The 18,269-nt window shown below is 46.7% G+C and overlaps 1 protein-coding gene across 1 annotated transcript in view; it reads left to right on the top strand.

The window, feature by feature from the left end:
- DHX30 (DExH-box helicase 30) overlaps nucleotides 1–18,269 on the top strand; it is a 53,178-nt gene that overhangs the window by 18,956 nt on the left and 15,953 nt on the right. Inside the window, exons 7-13 of the mRNA XM_068235299.1 lie at nucleotides 1,860–2,012; nucleotides 6,054–6,881; nucleotides 9,044–9,119; nucleotides 13,821–13,925; nucleotides 15,220–15,395; nucleotides 16,539–16,745; nucleotides 16,830–16,911. Coding sequence (XP_068091400.1) covers nucleotides 1,860–2,012; nucleotides 6,054–6,881; nucleotides 9,044–9,119; nucleotides 13,821–13,925; nucleotides 15,220–15,395; nucleotides 16,539–16,745; nucleotides 16,830–16,911 — 1,627 coding nt within the window. The remainder of the gene's footprint in view (nucleotides 1–1,859; nucleotides 2,013–6,053; nucleotides 6,882–9,043; nucleotides 9,120–13,820; nucleotides 13,926–15,219; nucleotides 15,396–16,538; nucleotides 16,746–16,829; nucleotides 16,912–18,269) is intronic.

Below are 18,269 nucleotides of genomic sequence, written 5' to 3'. Positions count from 1 at the left end.
TCCCGCGGCTAAACGGGGGTCCCTTCAATCCCAACCCCCCCCTTTAAAATCAACGACCAAATTGGTCGTAGATTTTGCTGCTCCTAGAGGCAGGGCTAACGGCTGCAGCCCTATCTCACAGCGCGTCTATCAGCGGCGCATCGCCACCTCTCCCCCGCCCCTCTCAGTGAAGGAAGACTGAGAGGGGCGGAGATACGCGCTGACAGACGCGCGTGGGGCAGGGCTGCGGCGGTTAGCCCTGCCCCAATCAGGAAGAGATCCCCGGCTGCACGGAGGGGATTTCGGGGGGTAAGGGACCCCCGTTTAGCCACGGGATATCGGCGTTTTAGCAGGAGCACACATGCCCCTGCTAACTATAAGCTCTGAAGCGAGAATTATTCTCGCTTCAGACTCTCTTTAACCACGTCACCTTGAAGGGTTTTTCCCCTTAAAAAACCAGAGCAATTTTCACCAGTCAATGCTCCTTCCATTCATTCACCTATAACTTTATTACTACTTATCACAACAAAACAATCTGTCTTGTTTTTTACACCACCAATTAGACTTTCTTTGGGGGGCACTTTTTGCTAAGAATTATTTTATTCTAACTCCGTTTTAATGGGAATAATAAGAAAAAATGTAAAAAAAATCATTATTTCTCAGTTTTCGGCAATTATAGTTTTAAAATAATACGTGCTACCGTTATTAAAGCCTATACATTTTATTTGCCCATTTGTCCCGGTTATTGCAACGTTTACAATTTTTCCTTAGTACAATGTATGGCGCCAATATTTTATTTGGAAATAAAGCTGCATTTTTTTCAGTTTTGCATCCATCCCTAAATACAAGCCCATAATTTATAAGTTATTGTTATATAGCCTCTTTACATACATATTAAAAAAGTTCAGTCCCTGAAGTAACTATTTATGTATTTTTTTTTTTTTTGTTTTAATTTGTAATTTTTTTTAATTAAGAAACAAAACAAAACAAAAATTTGGTAACTTTAGGGGAGTGTGGGAGGTCAGGGGTTAATTTAAAAAGGAAAAAAAAGGTAACTAGGTATCATTTACTGAAAAAAAAAAAAAGGGGGGATGTCATTTTACAATTTGGCCACAAGATGTCCTCGTGGTGAATTCAGTTTGCGTACTATTAGTATGGAAACCGTGAGGACTGTGTGGCTGGGATTTGTGAATAGCAGAGCCATCTGAATAGATGGCTGCGTCATTTACAGGGGGACTTAGATCAATGAATGCAAACGGTGTTCCCATTCATTGATCTAGCGGCTAACGATCGGTGGTAATGAGCGGCGGTTACTGAGCGCGGGGGGGAGGGGGGGCAAGCTGGGGGGGAGGGGGTGTGCCTCAGCGGACTTATTAGCTATGCCCCTGCACAGAGTTGTGGCATATTGCAGGTGCGTAGTTGCTCGTCCTGGGGGAAGGGAAGTGGTTAAAGGGGACCTGAACTCTTGCACAGGACAGAAGGAAAACCTAGAGAAATGCATGCTGTATGTATTTAGAGAGTTTAGACTGTCTGATTCCCCCTCATCTGTGACTAATCACAACTGTAATTTGATCTCCCTCAGCTGTATCAGCTCAGGAATCTCCTTTGCCAAGTCAGAGCAGATAATTTGTAAACACAGGATGTTAAAATGTATGTCTGCTTCTATGAAAGTAGACACACTGCAGATTTTATTACAGGGTTTGTATCAGCTGTAACAAAGAAATGTTTTTTTGTTTTTTTTTAAAGGTTATTAGTTTTTAGTATAGAGAAAAAGTTCTGAGTTCAGGTCGGGTTTAGTTTTACTCTGTGTCCCGCAGTGGTTGTGTTCTGTGTATACTGGAGGGTTTTCTGATGTCAGTTGTCTCTTCCCTTCCCGTCAGGAACTTGGCCTTCTGGATTCGAATAACAAGCCGCTCACCCACGTCATGTACAACCGCTCCGCCATCCAGGAGCTGCGGGAGAAACAGCGGCAGGCGAAAAAGTTCCAGGTCCCCGAGGATCTGCTCAGCAGGATGGAGGACTACTTTCAACAGGTGCGTAGCACGTTTCTGCAGCTGCATCGCCTTCCTCTGATTGGCTGTCGTACGCGGCGCGGCCACCACGGGCTGTCATACAATTTTTTCCTTTAGAAGAATCGTTTCACATCGACTTGTGCTGTTTGTGGAGCAAGTCGATGTGAAACTATTCTTTGGTCGATTGGAAAAGGCAAAAAAATTACCCCAAAGTGTGATTTTTATGATTGAATCCGAATGTAAAAACTTCCTAAATTGTTTTAGGAACAATCGATAATTGCCTTCCGATTCGTTTTGATTTAAATTGCTTCAAAAGAACCAATCTGACTGAAAAATTATACTCTTAAGGTGCACATTTATACTTGTAGCCCTAGACCCTGAGCAAGCATGCAGATCTTGTGGTTCTGACTGACGCTTGACTGGATACGCTGCATGCTTGTTTCAGGTGTGTGATTCAGACACGACTGCAGCCAAACAGATTAGCAGGACAGCCAGGCAACTGGTATTATTTAAAAGGAAATATGGTGGCCGCCTCCATATCCCTCTCACTTCAGGTGCCCTTTAAAGCAGCAGGGACAGCCATACTATCCCAGGATAAAAAAAAAACACATACACAAGTAGATAAATACTTGATCTACTTACATAACAGATGCATTGTACTGTCCACGTTTTGATTACAGTGAATTTTATATAGTAAATAAAGAGAATACTTTATAAGGCATTTTCCATCTTTACTACCTCTGACTGAAGCCAATCTTGATGTTATTTCCTCCCTTACCCTTTTTCTCTCTTAGAAAGTGCACTGTATTTAGCTTGCCTTGTAAACATAAGTGAGCACAGCATGTATTGTATTTCAGCAGCTTCTGCAGAGGGGTGAAGTATAGTCTCAGACTCATGTCACACCGAACTACCCTCAGCCAATCAATGAGGAGCAGTGTGTGTGTGTGTGTGTGTGTGTGTGTGTGTGTGTGTGTGTGTGTGTGTGTGTGTGTGTGTGTGTGTGTGTGTGTGTGTGTGTGTGTGTGTGTCTCTGAGGTAATTATTTTGTCATATTTACTACTGCTTAGAAAGATTTTGTCAACCGGGCCCCTAGTTTCTTTCCAGGCCCTAGGTACCTGTCTAAGTTGCCTGGCAGATGACCTGGCTTTGGTTCCTTGCAGAGATGATCCACTAGAGAAAATATACCTGAATCCATGTTTGTATGCTTTCCTGATGACCTCTCCATGACGGCGCCCCTAAACTGCTGTGATGAGACGGGTGCATAATAGTGTTTCCCCTAAAATAAGACCTCCCCCCCCCCAAAATAAGCCCTAGCTTATATTTCAAGCATGTTTGAAATATAAGCCCTCTCCCGAAAATAAGCCCTAGCTGAATGGGGCACTTTGTGTATGGGGAGAAGTGCGGTCGCTTTACCGCACCTCCATTGTGGCTGCGTCCCCTCCATTCGCGTAGCATAGCCCGGCAGCTGTGACCCAGTCTCTGCACAGGAACGTGACCGTGCTCCCCTCTGTCATAATCAATGATTTATGGGGAGCGCGGTCACGTTCCTGTGCAGAGACTGGGTCACAGCCGACAGGCTATGCTACGCGAATGGAGGGGACGCAGCCAAAAGGGAGGTGCAGTAAGAGTGTACACCCCCCCCCATACACTAACATGTACCCCTATGGATAATCGAAGCCCCCAACCCCCGTCTTATATTTGGGGTAAAGCCGGCTAGTTTTAAGCCTACTTAGAACCTTTCTGTACATTATTTTATTTTTCTTAAAGCGGATCCGAGATGAAAAACTAACTATAACAAGTAACTTGTCTATATATCTTATCTAAAGTTTAGATAGTTTACACAGCAAATCTAGCTGCAAACAGCTTCAAAAGTTTGATTATTTATTCCTGTGATACAGTGAGGGCAGCCATGTTCTGTTTGTCACATTGTCACAGGCTGAGGGCTGGAGCTACTCTCAGCTTGCCTGTGTGTAAATTCAGTCCCCTCTCCTCCTCCCTCCTCCCCTCTGCCTCTGAAATCATTGGCTAGTAACCTCCTCCTCCTCCTGCCCAGACTGAGCTCCCATAAGCCCTTGCTACAGTGCCAAGGCACTAAAGGAGCTATGGGCGAGGCTTGTTTAGTTTATAGGGAATTGGGGTATTAAGACAAAACAAAAAAAGTATTTGGCTTGAGGAATGCCCTATAAACTATATGAAAGGAACACAATTATGCAATGAGTAAAAGTTTATCTCGGATCCACTTTAACGTTGATGTTTTGTACACACGTGCAACTTCTCCACCCAACTATCGTCCAAATGTGGTCTGGATGTGTGTATGCGTGACAAATGCCTAGATGAGTGACTGATAACAGGCGGTTTGGCTGATCCAACCGGTGGACCAACTCGCACAACAGTTGGGCTTATATCATGCCGTTGTCCCCGTGTGTACCATTAGTATTTGTTTTAAATGTGCCCATATCATGCAGTCCGCCATTCCGCTTGCGGACGCATTATGTAAATGAGTTGGTCATTCAGTTGGTTGGTGTGCAGAAAACGCAAGTCGTGCAATCGCTTGGTTGTGCGGTCAGTCATGTCGTCAAATTGGTCGTGCGCTTCTGTTGGACGTGTAAACGAGCCTTTAAAGAGCTAATAGGGCAGTGTAATCTGTATGCAAATCAAGCTGTGGAACAGCAAGTCAAATGTAGCTCTGGCTCTCCTGAAGAGTAAACAGAAGTAAATTATATTTTTCTGGGTGAGTAAAAACTGCTGATAAACAAGAGTTGTGATGATGAAATGTTTATTCTGTCTTTTTGTAGGCAGCCGAATAAACCAGATTGTCCTTGACATTTTAATGGCTACTGATCAAACTTTATAGTTAGAATGTAACCCCTTGCATTGAAAATAGGAGTATTAGACTGCAGGGAGGTTTTATATACTATTGCTGCTACACGTACAGACATTTTAAATCTCTCATAAGTTTTTATTTTAGTTCAAATTTCCTTTTAAAGGACAACTAAAGCGAGAGTAATATGGAGGCTGCCATATTTATTTCCTTTTAAGCAATACCAGTTTCCTGGCTGTCCTGCTGATCCCCTGCCTCTAAGACATTCAGCCATAGACCCTGAACAAGCATGCAGCAGATCTGGAGTTTCTGACATTCTCAGGTTGGTCAAAATTAGCTGCATGCTTGTTCCTGGTGTGATTCAGACACTACTGCAGCCAAATAGATCGGCAGGACTGCAAGGCAACTGGTATTGTTTAAAAGGAAATAAATATGGCAGCCTCCATATTCTTCTCACTTCACTTGTCCTTTAAAGGGACAACATATATTAGCAGGAGATAGAAGAAGCTACCTCTGCAAACAGTGGGGCAGATTTTTTTAAAAATTAGCGTAGAAGTGCAAAAAAATCATGGATCCTGATTGGTCGATCTGATCAACTGCTCCATTTTTGCATCTGTTTTGCACTAATTTTCCTTTTGCTGATTTGAATAGATCTGTTGCAGTAAGTAGCATCCAGGCCAGAAATAGTCCTGAATGGAGGAGACAGATGAGCTGGGCAGACATAAACGTTCAGGGCTGCCCCCCCCCCCCCCAAGACGCTGCATCCCTCCACCCCCCCTCGCTCGTGGCCGGCCTCCTACTGCAGCAGGACAGGCTCACCGGGTCCCCCTAGCCTGCCTGTGTGTAGTAGACCTCAGATCTGCGGAGGTCCGACGAGCCTGCCCTGCTGCTGGAGGCGGCCGCCGCATGTTTCATGGAGTTAAGAAGCGGCTGGGGAGAGAGGGGCGTTGCAGCAGGGCCAGGGGAACCTACCTTCGCTAACCTATACTGGGGCAACTATACTAGCCACCTATACTGGGCAACTATACCTATACCTGGCCACATACCTACCTATACTGAGGGTAAAAATTTTTGGGTGCTGTGCGATCATTCCAAATCGGGGTTGAGGGTCATCCTCACAAGTTTGCCTCGGGCAGCAAAAAGTCTATAACCGGCCTTGTATACGCTCACAATTTGTTTTTCCACCATTTTATATATCCCTTTGTAATGCAGTAACTAATAAGTTCTACTTTTGGCTCCAGTACCCATTAGGATCTGCTATGGAGTTGGAATATGAAGAGCAGGAATTTGCAGATGAAGAGATGGAATCATTGGACTGGTCAGATTCGGAGTCCACCATCACTGATCCCATCACAGGAAAACCGTACGTCCCTTTGTCAGAAGAGCAAGCCCATCGTGCCAACGTCTCTTTGGAAGAAAAATGGTGCCAAAGTCAGACTCCTCTACAACAGTTACCAGCAGATCACCACCGGGAAGCCATCTTGGCCACCATTGAGAAGAACCCAGTGGTGGTGATCGCTGGGGACACTGGGTGCGGAAAGACCACTCGCATCCCCCGCTTCATTTTGGAAGACGCAATCCTCAGTGGGTGGGGCTCTCAGTGCAACATTCTCATCACTCAGCCACGCAGGATCAGCGCAATCTCCGTGGCTCTCCGCGTGGGCCAAGAATTGGGGCCAGTGCTACGTCGCAACGCGGGTTACCAGGTCCGGCTGGAAAGCATGCTGCCGCCCCGTGGAGGTGCCCTCCTCTTTTGCACTGTGGGCGTCCTGCTCAAAAAACTACAGACCAACCCCACCCTGGAGGGGGTCAGCCACATCATCGTGGATGAGGTACACGAAAGAGATGTTAACACAGACTTTCTGCTCATCCTGCTGAAGCAGGCACGGGAAGTGAACCCCCACATCAGAGTGGTGCTAATGAGCGCCACAGGCGACAACGAACGCATATCTAAGTACTTTGGCAACTGCCCGATTGTCCGTGTTCCCGGATTTATGTACCCTGTGAAACCGCACTACCTGGAAGATGTCCTCTCCATGATGGGGAAATCACCACGTCAATCAGAAGAGGTAAGTTCATTGTCATAATTTTCTGGGATTATACTCCCAAAACAAAAAATTTCAGTTACTACTCTTGGGTACATAACAGAACATTTTGAAAGCATCCCATCGCAGCAGTTGCCAGGGGGACGTGCCTATTCTGTAGAGGAAGGGAGGGGGAGCAGAATCTAGACACAGAGTGTGTGTCCTGGCCAGCAATGATTACATTAGCCAGAGATAAGACAGTGTGTACTGCTCTCTGCAGGGAAAGTAAATGTTTTTACACTCAGGGAATGTTTGGGAATGCTTTCAAATATTCTTTTACGTATCTAAGAATAGTTACTGAAATTTTTGTTTTGTGAGTACAATCCTACTTTAAGAATTCCTTAAGTTTGATTTCCCTAAGTTTTAGTCTTAGATACATTTTGGTCCCGTTCCACAGACGCCTACAGATTAATATCCAGCACAGACTTTACCTGTATCAATCAAGAGGCGGACACTTAGGCCTGGTGCACACCAAAAACCGCTAGCAGATCCGCAAAATGCTAGCAGATTTTGAAACGCTTTTTCTTCTTTTTCTGTAGCGTTTCAGCTAGCATTTTGCGGTTTTGTGAAGCGGTTTTGGTATAGTAGATTTCATGTATTGTTGTTACAGTAAAGCTGTTACTGAACAGTTCCTGTAACAAAAAACGCCTGGCAAACCGCTCTGAAGTGCCGTTTTTCAGAGCGGTTTGCGGTTTTCCTATACTTAACATTGAGGCAGAAACGCATCCGCAATCCAAAATCTGCAGCAGCCCGGGAGTATGCGTTTCTGCAAAACGCCTCCCGCTCTGGTGTGCACCAGCCCATTGAAATACATTACCCAAGCGGATCTGCACCCGCAAGCAGATCGCAAACTGCAGCCGAACCGCTCTGGTGAGCACTAGGCCATACAGTGGAATAATCGAAAGGGCCAGTAGCTTACCTCCAATAAATGGTCAAAGCCATGGTTTTGGCAAGATTGGAACTAAAGGTGCCCATACACTCGTCAGATTGGCAGCAGATAGATAAGAAATGGATCTGATGATCTATCTGATGTGTTTTTAGAACATTTTTTACCAGGATAGAATTCCAATAGATTTCAGTTTGAAATCTATTGAAATTCGATCTGATGGCATTTTTTTGCCATCAGATTTCCATTAAGGCCAATGCAAACTGATAAGCAATCTCATCAGATCGACCTAAATTTTCCACCCTGCCAGTTCGATGGAAATCCATCGAAATCGATTGAAATCGGCCATCGATCGGTCGATTGGCCAACCGATTTGCAAACGATCAATCGATCGATCGGGATCGATCGGTCGGCCAGAAAATCGGCTGAGTGTATGGGCCCCTTAAGACTTTATTACAATTTTGCTAAAACAGTGGCCACAGTTCACTAAGCTTATCTCCTGTCTTTAAAGGAGAACTGTAGCGGCAGCAGCGCTGTGTGACTTATAAAAATGTCCTGGAGTCGTTAAGAGGCTCTAGCAGGACGTTGTAAGGTGCCCATATATCAGACTATGTATGGACAGATCTCTCCATGATCGAATATGATCGTAGAGAGATCTATTGCCTGCCCATACACCAGCAGACGGATTTCAAAGAGATTTTAGCATGAAATCTTTTGGGTAGTGATGCTGATTTGTCGTCCCAAGCAGTCCCCCCCCCCCCCCCCTAACATGCATGAATAATTTTATGTGCTGTCTCTGGCTCCACACTCTCTTCCTCACATACGTGCCCCGCGTGGCTGCCGGCGTATTGCACATGGGCGCAAATGTGCCCTCACTCATGCGCCCACGTGCAAAGCGCCTGCAGCCACATGGGGCGCGTGTGTGTGAGGAAGAGTGCTGATAACAGGTAAAGTATTCATGCACGGGCACTTGGGGGGGGGGGGGGGGGAGGGTCTACACTGGGTGGTCAGCGCTGGGGGTTTCTGTCGGCATCGTTGCTTGTCCCGATATCGGCCACGATGGCCCGACATCTTACATCATGTCCGATTGACACATGCAACCAATTTTGGCCTGAAATTGATGGCATCGTCGATCAGGCCTGCTCTAGGCAGCGCCAATTTTCATTGAATTCTAATAATAGAAGTCACTAGATGTATGGCCACCTTAAATCGGTGGAAGTGTGCGTACGCTTTGTTTATTATCCGATGATGTCTGTTTCAGAGCGATGGAGAAGGTGTCCTGGATCTGGAACTGATCAGCAACGTTGTTGTTCACGTCGCCCGATATGGAACTCCTGGTAAGAACTGCAGAATACGTTATTTCCTAGTTCATCCATGTGTATATTCTTTTAGAAGGTTCCAGTAAATGTATAGAAAAAAATAGTGGCCCATATATGTCAGCTTTATGTCGCTGCTTGTAACTCCTTGTCCCCTTCTGAGTTCTCTCATTTATGGATATTTGACACAGACAGCTGTGATCTTGAAATCTGTATATAATGTCAGATATTTATTACCCTTTCAAAATTTAAAGTGTAGCCAAGGCGGTGCCAGACCGGGGGGGGGGGGGGGGGGTAGGGCAGATGGGGCACAGAGGCATGTTCTCTGCCTCATGACATGCCTCTGAAGTCCCCGCCCCCACGACGCCGCTCTCTGCCTCCCCACCACTACGCTACAGCCCCCCCCAACCATGAAATTGCCGACAATATTTGTCTGTATCACTGAGGGTAATGGGAGGAGAGGGATTCCCTGCTCAAACGCCCACTAGGGGCGTTCCTGCAGGGTTTCCAGAGCTGCCATTGGGCAGCTGTCTCTGCCTGGCCGATCCCCGCCTCCCTGCATGCTGCTGTGAGAGAGATCTCTCTCCTAGTGGTCACGATGCAGGAGCGGCGGGGATTGCGGCTACCTGGTCGGCCCAGCCCCCCCTGATCAGGTAGCTAGGTTTTTTTTTTAAATTATAACCTCAAACTGTCTTTAAAGAGACTCTGAAGCTAGTCTAAATTCACTTTAACTTGTAGCCATGTTGAGAACTATAAACCCTGCTAATCCGCCGCTATCCCACGGCAAAATGAGGGGTTTATATCCCCCAAATCCCCTCTGCTAGGTCCGGGGAGCGCTTCCTCATAGAGGCAGAGCTTAGGGCTTTAGCTCTGCCTCTTGGCGCGTCAATCCCAGCTGATCGCCGCCTCTCCCCTGCCCCTGTCAGTCTTCCTTCACAGAGAGGGGCGGGGAGAGGCGGAGATCCGCCGGCAGATTGATGCGCATGGAGGCAGAGCTGCAGCTCAAAGCTCTGCCTCCAAGGGCAGCAAAATCCACGACTAAGAAAGTCATGGATTTTGCAGGGGGGATTTGGGTGGTATAAACCCCTAGTTTTGCCGTGGGATAGCAGCGGTTTAGCAGGGCTTATAGTTCTTAACGTGGCTACAAGTTAAAGTGAATTTAGACTCGCTTCAGAGTCTTTTTAAAGAAGAGGACTAAAGGTTTTATACATACCTGGGGCTTCCTTCAGCCCCCTCTGCGCAGATCGCTTCCATACCGGCGTCTAAATCCTAGATGCTTTGGTAGCAGCCCCGTTCGCTGCGTCCTGCGCAGAACACGCCCAGCCGCGGGAGCGAGATGGGGGAGCGTCCTTAGCTGCACTGTGCCAATGCCGACTGGCCCCAACTTGCCGTGGAGAAGGGGGCAGCTACCGGATCATCTAGGAGGATTTAGATGTCGGCGAGGGAGCCATCTGTGCAGAGGGGGCTGGAGGAAGCCCCAGGTATGTATAAAACGTTTAGTCCCCTTCGTCTCAGGTACACTTTAAATACCGTTAGAAAGCAGAGAGTGTTGGCTTTCATTTGCACTATGCTCTGTGTTGGTGCGATGCACGATTTCTGAGTTACACGTTGTTAGACGAGGAATGTACACTGCGCCTGGCTGCCAGCAGCACTACCCTAACAACCCATGTTTCCAGCCCAAAGCCCAGCAAGAGAAGCGAGTGTCCTAGTGTGCAATGTCCACTATCCATGGGACATGGGGTCAGATTTATCAAGAGTGTCTGAGACAAAATATTGGTAGGTTTTTAGAAATGTCTCAAACAGCCTAAGAAATTATTAGATAGTGCAGATTCCTTCTAAAACAGTTGTAAAATAGGAGGAGCTAGGAAGGTTTCTCAGACAGTGCAGTGTGTGAGGGGAATTTCTGTTGCTGAGGTAACCGACACACCTGCTGTATTGATAGCAGCAGGCTCTGATGAGGAATTCAACAGGGGGGAGGAGCACATCACAAATCATGTCTCGCCTGCACTCTGCAATCATGTCTCGCCTGCACTCTGCAATCATGTCTAGCCTGCAATTCTACATCTTTAGAACTATCAAGCACTTCTTATCCTGCGCCAGTTTAGGGATGGATTTGCACTTTTCCTAACTGTAGTGCAGCTCTAGAAATTCATGCTAAACTGCCACTATTACCTAGGACTTAAGAAGGTTCTTATCATGCAGAACTGTTCTCCCTGCTGGTTAGAACAAATTAAGAAGAAAAAACTGCCGGTAATGCGTTGCTAAATCTCCCCCATTGAATAAATTAGTTAGTTAGATACTAGTTAGCAAGGGGACAATGATTCCAGTAAAGCGGGGAATATCCCTTTTAAAGCAGTTTACACCCCTCATTCAATACCGCCTGACTGAGGAACGATGCATCGCAATAAAGCGCAGTATAGCACAATGCCCACCGAACCCAGCGGTGTTCAAGCAAACCTGAACTTAAAAATAAGTCAGAATAAATATACACACGTCATACTTAACTTCTGCGTAGTCTCTCTCTCCTCTCCTGCGTCTTGTTTGTCCACTGTGTTCAATAGAATTCTCCATCCTCCATTTTAAAAATGGCCATTACCCCATAACCGCTTCCTGGTCAGCACACTGTTAAATTGTAATATCACCCACTTGAGCCATAGGGAGACATGGGCATTACCTTGCACATCAGTTGTTGTTTCAGTTATAACTGACAGTAACTGATATATTTCAGTTCTGACAAAATCTTGTCTGAACTGGAAGGGATCATTGTAAGAAGAAAATGGTGAGCTTCTGAGTAGGAACGGATGGCGAGGTAAGTATGTAATATTCATTTGCAGGAACAATCATGTTAATTTTATATAATTTTACTCTGCCCAGGTTCACTTTAACCTCAGCGGTAATTCCGAGTCTGGCTCGGGACGGAAATCCACAGCTCAGAGCGGTAATCCCGAGCCTGAGTGAGTTATATGCAAGAGCTGCTGCAGATCTCTGGTATATTTTGGATCCAAATTAAAAATGCAAGATTGCAGAAATAAAATCTATTTTCTAACTTATAATAATAAATAGCAGCCTTTTTTCAGCTGCATGATGACAAATATAAAATATTTTACATTTATTGGAGGAACCCCTCCCTTCCTTTCATATTGCCGGGACAGAATCCGGCAGCCTGGTGGAGGAGATAAAAAACAAAACACAGGCTGCTACTGATGATGTCACAGGGGAGGTGATCTCAGCTTGTGTGGGATTTCACATAGACAACGCCCCTGTGAGGGAGGGTAGCTGATGACAAACACACCCATGATCTAAAGCCGCCTACTAAGCTCAGAAGTAATGGCTGCCATCTGTATAACCCTAGTTATGGAAAGAGAAGGGTGAAAAGCATGCACTGAAATGCTCATAGGCTTGAAGGAGTCTTTATTTATCTTTGTATGTGTCAGAGTGGTGCAACTAAATATTTTTAATTTAAAAGTTTGGTTTGGGTCCACTTTTAAAGCAAGCTTGAGACAAATGGAAAAGTTGAGCTTTACTTGCCTGGGGGGTCTTCCAGTCTGTGAGCTCCCTCTGGGTCCTTCTAGTCCCCTTGTTGTCTGTGTGTTCCTGTTCTGTGTATGAGCACTTCCAAGTCATAACTGAGTATGCGCAGAACACTCCTTGCCATGGAGGAGGTGCGCGGCCTGGAAGCGTGCATGTGCAGTATTTCACTACTCTGCCAGTCACATACTTAATGGGTGTGGCAGCTTAACAGAGGGCGCTGGGGGAGGACATTGAAGGACCTGAGGGTCCATTCACACTTGGAAAAGGCAGAACACTAGTGCTAGCGGTTTTTGTGCGGGTGGTTTCACCGCGATTATCACGGTAAAATTACTGTATAAATCCGCATTTGAGCGATCCCGATTAACGCTTCTATAGCATGCTAATTGCAATTGCTCCTGAATTGCTGAAAAATGCCGCATGTAACACATTTGCGATTGCCGCTAAACGCAAAATGCCCGCGATAGTTACTATTGCACTAGCGCTTTAGAAAGCGCTAGCACGGTAAACGGCCGCTAATCCGCCCTAATGTGAATGGGCCCAGACTGACTATGGAGGGGGGGGCGGGGGCTGGAAGAAGCCCCATGTAAGTAAAACTCAACTTTTTACGTCTTTCTTTTCCCTGGCAGTATCCCCAAGTCAGACTCTGGTGGAAAAAAGCGTGACTCGTGGTAGCCGCCAGGAGGCTTGTGCAGAGCCTTAATTCCCCTCCCCCAGAATTCAGACGCCTGTAGCCATTCTCTTTCCTGTCCTCGGAAGGCTCTGCATCCTCCTGGTGAGATCGCCATTTGCCATAACAGGTGGTGATCTCACTATGTTGCAGCACCACCTGGAGGACGGAGGGAGAATTGCAGCGCTGGATCCCAGGGAGGTGAGGAAATTCTGGGCTGCCGCAGATCTTTCTGTGGTGTGATTTTTATTTATTCCCCCCCCCCCCTGATTTTAGCATCTAAAAGCTTGTGTAAAATTTGCACCGCTTAATAGATTAATAGACAAAAGTTACTTTAATAGACCAGCCCTTCCCTTTCTTGTGAAGATGGAGGTTCTCTGGCTGCTCACATGCTATATGTGGGTGGACACAGGTTTCTCTCGTGTAGACATCTGATATCTCTGGTTTCCGCCTCAGTCAGGCGTTGTTCACACACTGGGTTTGCAGACAGCGATGTCATTACTCTGAATCTGGTCGTCTTGCAGGTGCCATCTTGTGCTTTCTACCCGGCTGGCAGGAGATCTGTGAAGTTCAGAGGTTACTGCAGGAGACGCTATCCACTGAAGATGGGCGGCATATTATTCTACCAGGTAGGCAGAGAGGATTCTGGGAGGGCTGTGATGTATGTGGGCATCCAGGAACTCTTGATCTGTTTAACCACTTGAGGACTGCAGTGTTAAACCCCCCTAAAGACCAGGCCATTTTCCATTAAATTGGCCACTGCAGCTTTAAGGCCAAGCTGCAGGGCCACACAACACGGCCCACAAGTGATTTCCCCCCCCCCCCCCCCCCTTTTCTCCCCACCAACAGAGCTCTCAGTGGGGTCTGATTGCCCCTCAGATGTATTTTCTTTCTTTTTTTTTAACTATTATATACTCCTCTCCCTCCCCCCCGCCAGCCAATCCCTGTGCTCAGCTGTCATAGGCTTCAGCCTATGACAGCCGATCACCTCTGTGCCTCTGGAGGGGACAGCCGTGTCACACGGCAGTTTCGCCGTCTAACAGTCTCCCGAGAGGCGATCACCGGTTGGAGACACCAAGCAGGAGATGCTCGTGCAGCCTGTGCGCGATCTCCTGCAAAACAGAGCCCCAGGACTTCACGCCGATCTGCGTTAAGTGGTCCTGGGGCTGCCGCCGTGGCCACGCCCATTGGTGTGATGTGGCCGGGTAGGGGTTATGGCCTGGAACACACCATGCAATTTCCCATCAGATCGAGTCAAATTCATTTCCAAAAGGTCCAAAAAAGGTTTCTGATAAGTTTTCTGATCACTTCTCCACAAAATCGATCTGAAGCCTTATCCGACCTGTGAGAAATTATCGATTTGACTAGGCGATCTGACCGGAAATTGCATGGTGTGTACCAGACATAGATCCAATGTTAAAAATAAAAAACATTCGGAGACTGGATGTTCTGTGGGCTCATCCATAAAGGGTCACTGACAGTTTTCACAAGCCCACCCATCACTGTAATAAAATGCAGCACAAACTATCACCCCACAGTGAGAGATAGCTGCACTCTCATTCTTTGTTGCATTGATTGAAGTGCACAGCATGAAAGGAGGGATTGAACTAAAGCCCAACCCACGAAATAACATAGATCATGTGACGGCTAGTTTCAAGGCAAAACTTGAGTAGTTAAAAGCCTCAGTTTTTTTTTTTTTTTTTTATGACAGGACAATGCATATTTGCCATCAGTGGGTTGTGCTGCATTGCCTTGCATTCCCCTTTAACTATATAATCTTAGCAGTACAGTAAATGCCAGTTGAAAAGTGGATCACATGATCTCCCCTATCACCTGCTGATATTGTCACAGTGGTTATAGGTCATTCTATGTCTTTCAGATTATTATTTTGGTGTTACATTATACAGTTTTCCTCCAATTTAGTTCATTCCAACATCCCTATGTCGGATCAGCAAGCCATCTTTCAGAGACCGCCTCCTGACGTTCGTAAAATTGTCCTGGCTACAAACATTGCAGAGACCTCGGTCACTATTGATGACATTGTTCATGTTGTGGACTCTGGAATGCAGAAGGAACAACGTTATGACCTTCGGACTAAGGTATGGCATGTAGAGAGCCTGTGGATCTCCTGTGTGGCAGTAGAGAAACTGTGGACCTCCTGTGTGACCGTAGAGAAACTTTGGACCTCCTGTGTGACCGTAGAGAAACTTTGGACCTCCTGTGTGACCGTAGAGGAACTTTGGACCTCCTGTGTGGCAGTAGAGAGACTGTGGACCTCCTGTGTGACCGTAGAGAGACTGTGGACCTCCTGTGTGACCGTAGAGAGACTGTGGACCTCCTGTGTGACCGTAGAGAGACTGTGGACCTCCTGTGTGACCGTAGAGAGACTGTGGACCTCCTGTGTGACCGTAGAGAGACTGTGGACCTCCTGTGTGACCGTAGAGAGACTGTGGACCTCCTGTGTGACCGTAGAGAGCCTGTGGATCTCCTGTGTGGCAGTAGAGAAACTGTGGACCTCCTGTGTGACCGTAGAGAAACTTTGGACCTCCTGTGTGACCGTAGAGAAACTTTGGACCTCCTGTGTGACCATAGAGGAACTTTGGACCTCCTGTGTGGCAGTAGAGAGACTGTGGACCTCCTGTGTGACCGTAGAGAGACTGTGGACCTCCTGTGTGACCGTAGAGAGCCTGTGGATCTCCTGTGTGGCAGTAGAGAAACTGTGGACCTCCTGTGTGACCGTAGAGAGACTTTGGACCTCCTGTGTGACCGTAGAGAAACTTTGGACCTCCTGTGTGACCGTAGAGGAACTTTGGACCTCCTGTGTGGCAGTAGAGAGACTGTGGACCTCCTGTGTGACCGTAGAGAGACTGTGGACCTCCTGTGTGACCGTAGAGAGACTGTGGACCTCCTGTGTGACCGTAGAGAGACTGTGGACCTCCTGTGTGACCGTAGAGAGACTGTGGACCTCCTGTGTGACCGTAGAGAGACTGTGGACCTCCTGTGTGACCGTAGAGAGACTGTGGACCTCCTGTGTGACCGTAGAGATTCTGGACCTTTTCTGTGTGATGGAAACTTTGCTGAGTTCCCAGTAGATTTGACTTTTCTTATATTTTGGCTGTTGAATAGGGAGTACAGGGATAGGTAATCTAGAAAAATATTGTTTGTTAATTTTTTTGCAGTGTCTGTAAAATCAAATGGATGTTTATATAACTGTCGTGTTGGTCGCTGCTTTTTGTCTGCAGGTTTCTTGTCTGGAGACCACCTGGGTGTCTAAATCGAACGTGACTCAGAGACGGGGCCGGGCAGGCCGCTGCCAGCCGGGCTTCTCTTACCACCTCTTCACACGCCAGCAGCATGAGGCCCTGCCAGAGTTCCAGGTGCCGGAGATCCTGCGCACCCCCCTGGAGAACCTGGTGGTGCAGGCCAAGATACACACGCCAGAGATGACGGTGAGGTGTCGGTGAGGGATGAGCACCTGTCTCTCATCCTGTCACTTTGTCACTGACCCATTGTCACCGCTCATGTGCTTGCAGGCTGTGGAATTCCTGTCGCAAGCGCTGGAGAGTCCGGACAAGCACGCCATCCGAGACGCAGTGCGGCTCCTGCAGGAGATCAGTAGGTGTCACCTGGAAGGGAGGAGTTACCAAGATGGGCAAAAGTACAGCAGATAAACAGAGCAACCTGTCAGGTTTCAACTGAAACGCAGCAAAGATTCTGATTGGTTGTTTTAGGGAAGTCCTCCACATTTGCTCGAGTTTTCTTTCCCGGTCTTCCTATATCAGCCCTTTTCTCTAACATTCTTGTAACTTAACCTCTCTGCGACTGCCTAAAGCAGATTGGCGGCCACAGAGTGGCTCCGTTGTTCTGCCACGACACCATATGGTGTCAACTCGTGAAGAGGGAGATTTGCGGCTCCAGCAATTAGCCTGCCAGTGGCTGCTCAGCGCTGGCAGGCTGTTCTTTTTATTTATAATTTAAAAAAAATGTATATAGCGCTGACATCTTGTATATTGTCACGAACTGTCCCTCTGATGGGCTCACAATGTAATCCCTGCCCTAGCCACATGTATGTAACGTAGTGTAGGGCCAATTTAGGGGAGGTAGGGGGAGATGTATATAAAAAAAAGTAAAAAATATTTAATTATTAATAAAATAAAAATAGCAGCAGCAATCCGATACCACCAAATGAAAGCTCTATTAGTGAGAAGAAAGGGAGGTAAAATTCATTTGGGTGCTAAGTTGCATGTCCGAGCAATAAACCAGGGCTGTGGAGTCGGTACAAAAATCTTCCGACTCCTCAGTTTATGAAATCACGACTCCAACTCCGGGTACCCAAAATGGGTCCGACTCCTTAGTCTAATACTTAACAGGGATGTGGATTTTGTACAAAAATCAGCCGACTCCGACTCCTCAGTTTATAAAAATCAACGACTCCGACTCCGGGTGCCCAAAATTGCCCAGACTCCTCGACTCCGACTCCACAGTCCTGCAATAACTAATAAACTAATAAAGTTGTGAAGTGTGGAATTGTAAAAAATGGCCTGGTCACTAAGGGGGTATAACCCTCTGGTCCTCAAGTGGTGAAAGAGGAACTGTAACCTAGCATTGAACTCCATTCCAGTCAGTAGCTGATACTCCCTTTCCCATGAGAAATCTCTACCTTTTCTCAAATAGATCATCTGTATGGCTGTGATGAAACCCCTACCACTAGTCATAACAGTTTCCTGTCTGTGAACCTCAGTGCATTGTGGGAAATAACAGCTGTTTCCAACTGCCAAGCAACAAGTATCTCCCTCTAGCCAATCACATTTTTTGGGGTGTGGTTATAGATAATGGCAGTTGGTGCAGTGTAGTTTTTTTTCCCTTGTCTGCCAGCAGTAAAAATGATGACCTGCAGGCTGTGGATCAAACAATATGAATAAATGGCGAATATCAATCATTTCTTGATCTGTCTTCCAAATTTTTTTTAAAAT

Source organism: Hyperolius riggenbachi, chromosome 5 (genome assembly GCF_040937935.1).
Source record: "Hyperolius riggenbachi isolate aHypRig1 chromosome 5, aHypRig1.pri, whole genome shotgun sequence".
NCBI classification, from domain to species: domain Eukaryota; kingdom Metazoa; phylum Chordata; class Amphibia; order Anura; family Hyperoliidae; genus Hyperolius; species Hyperolius riggenbachi.
This window is presented reverse-complemented; position numbering and strand designations above follow the sequence as displayed.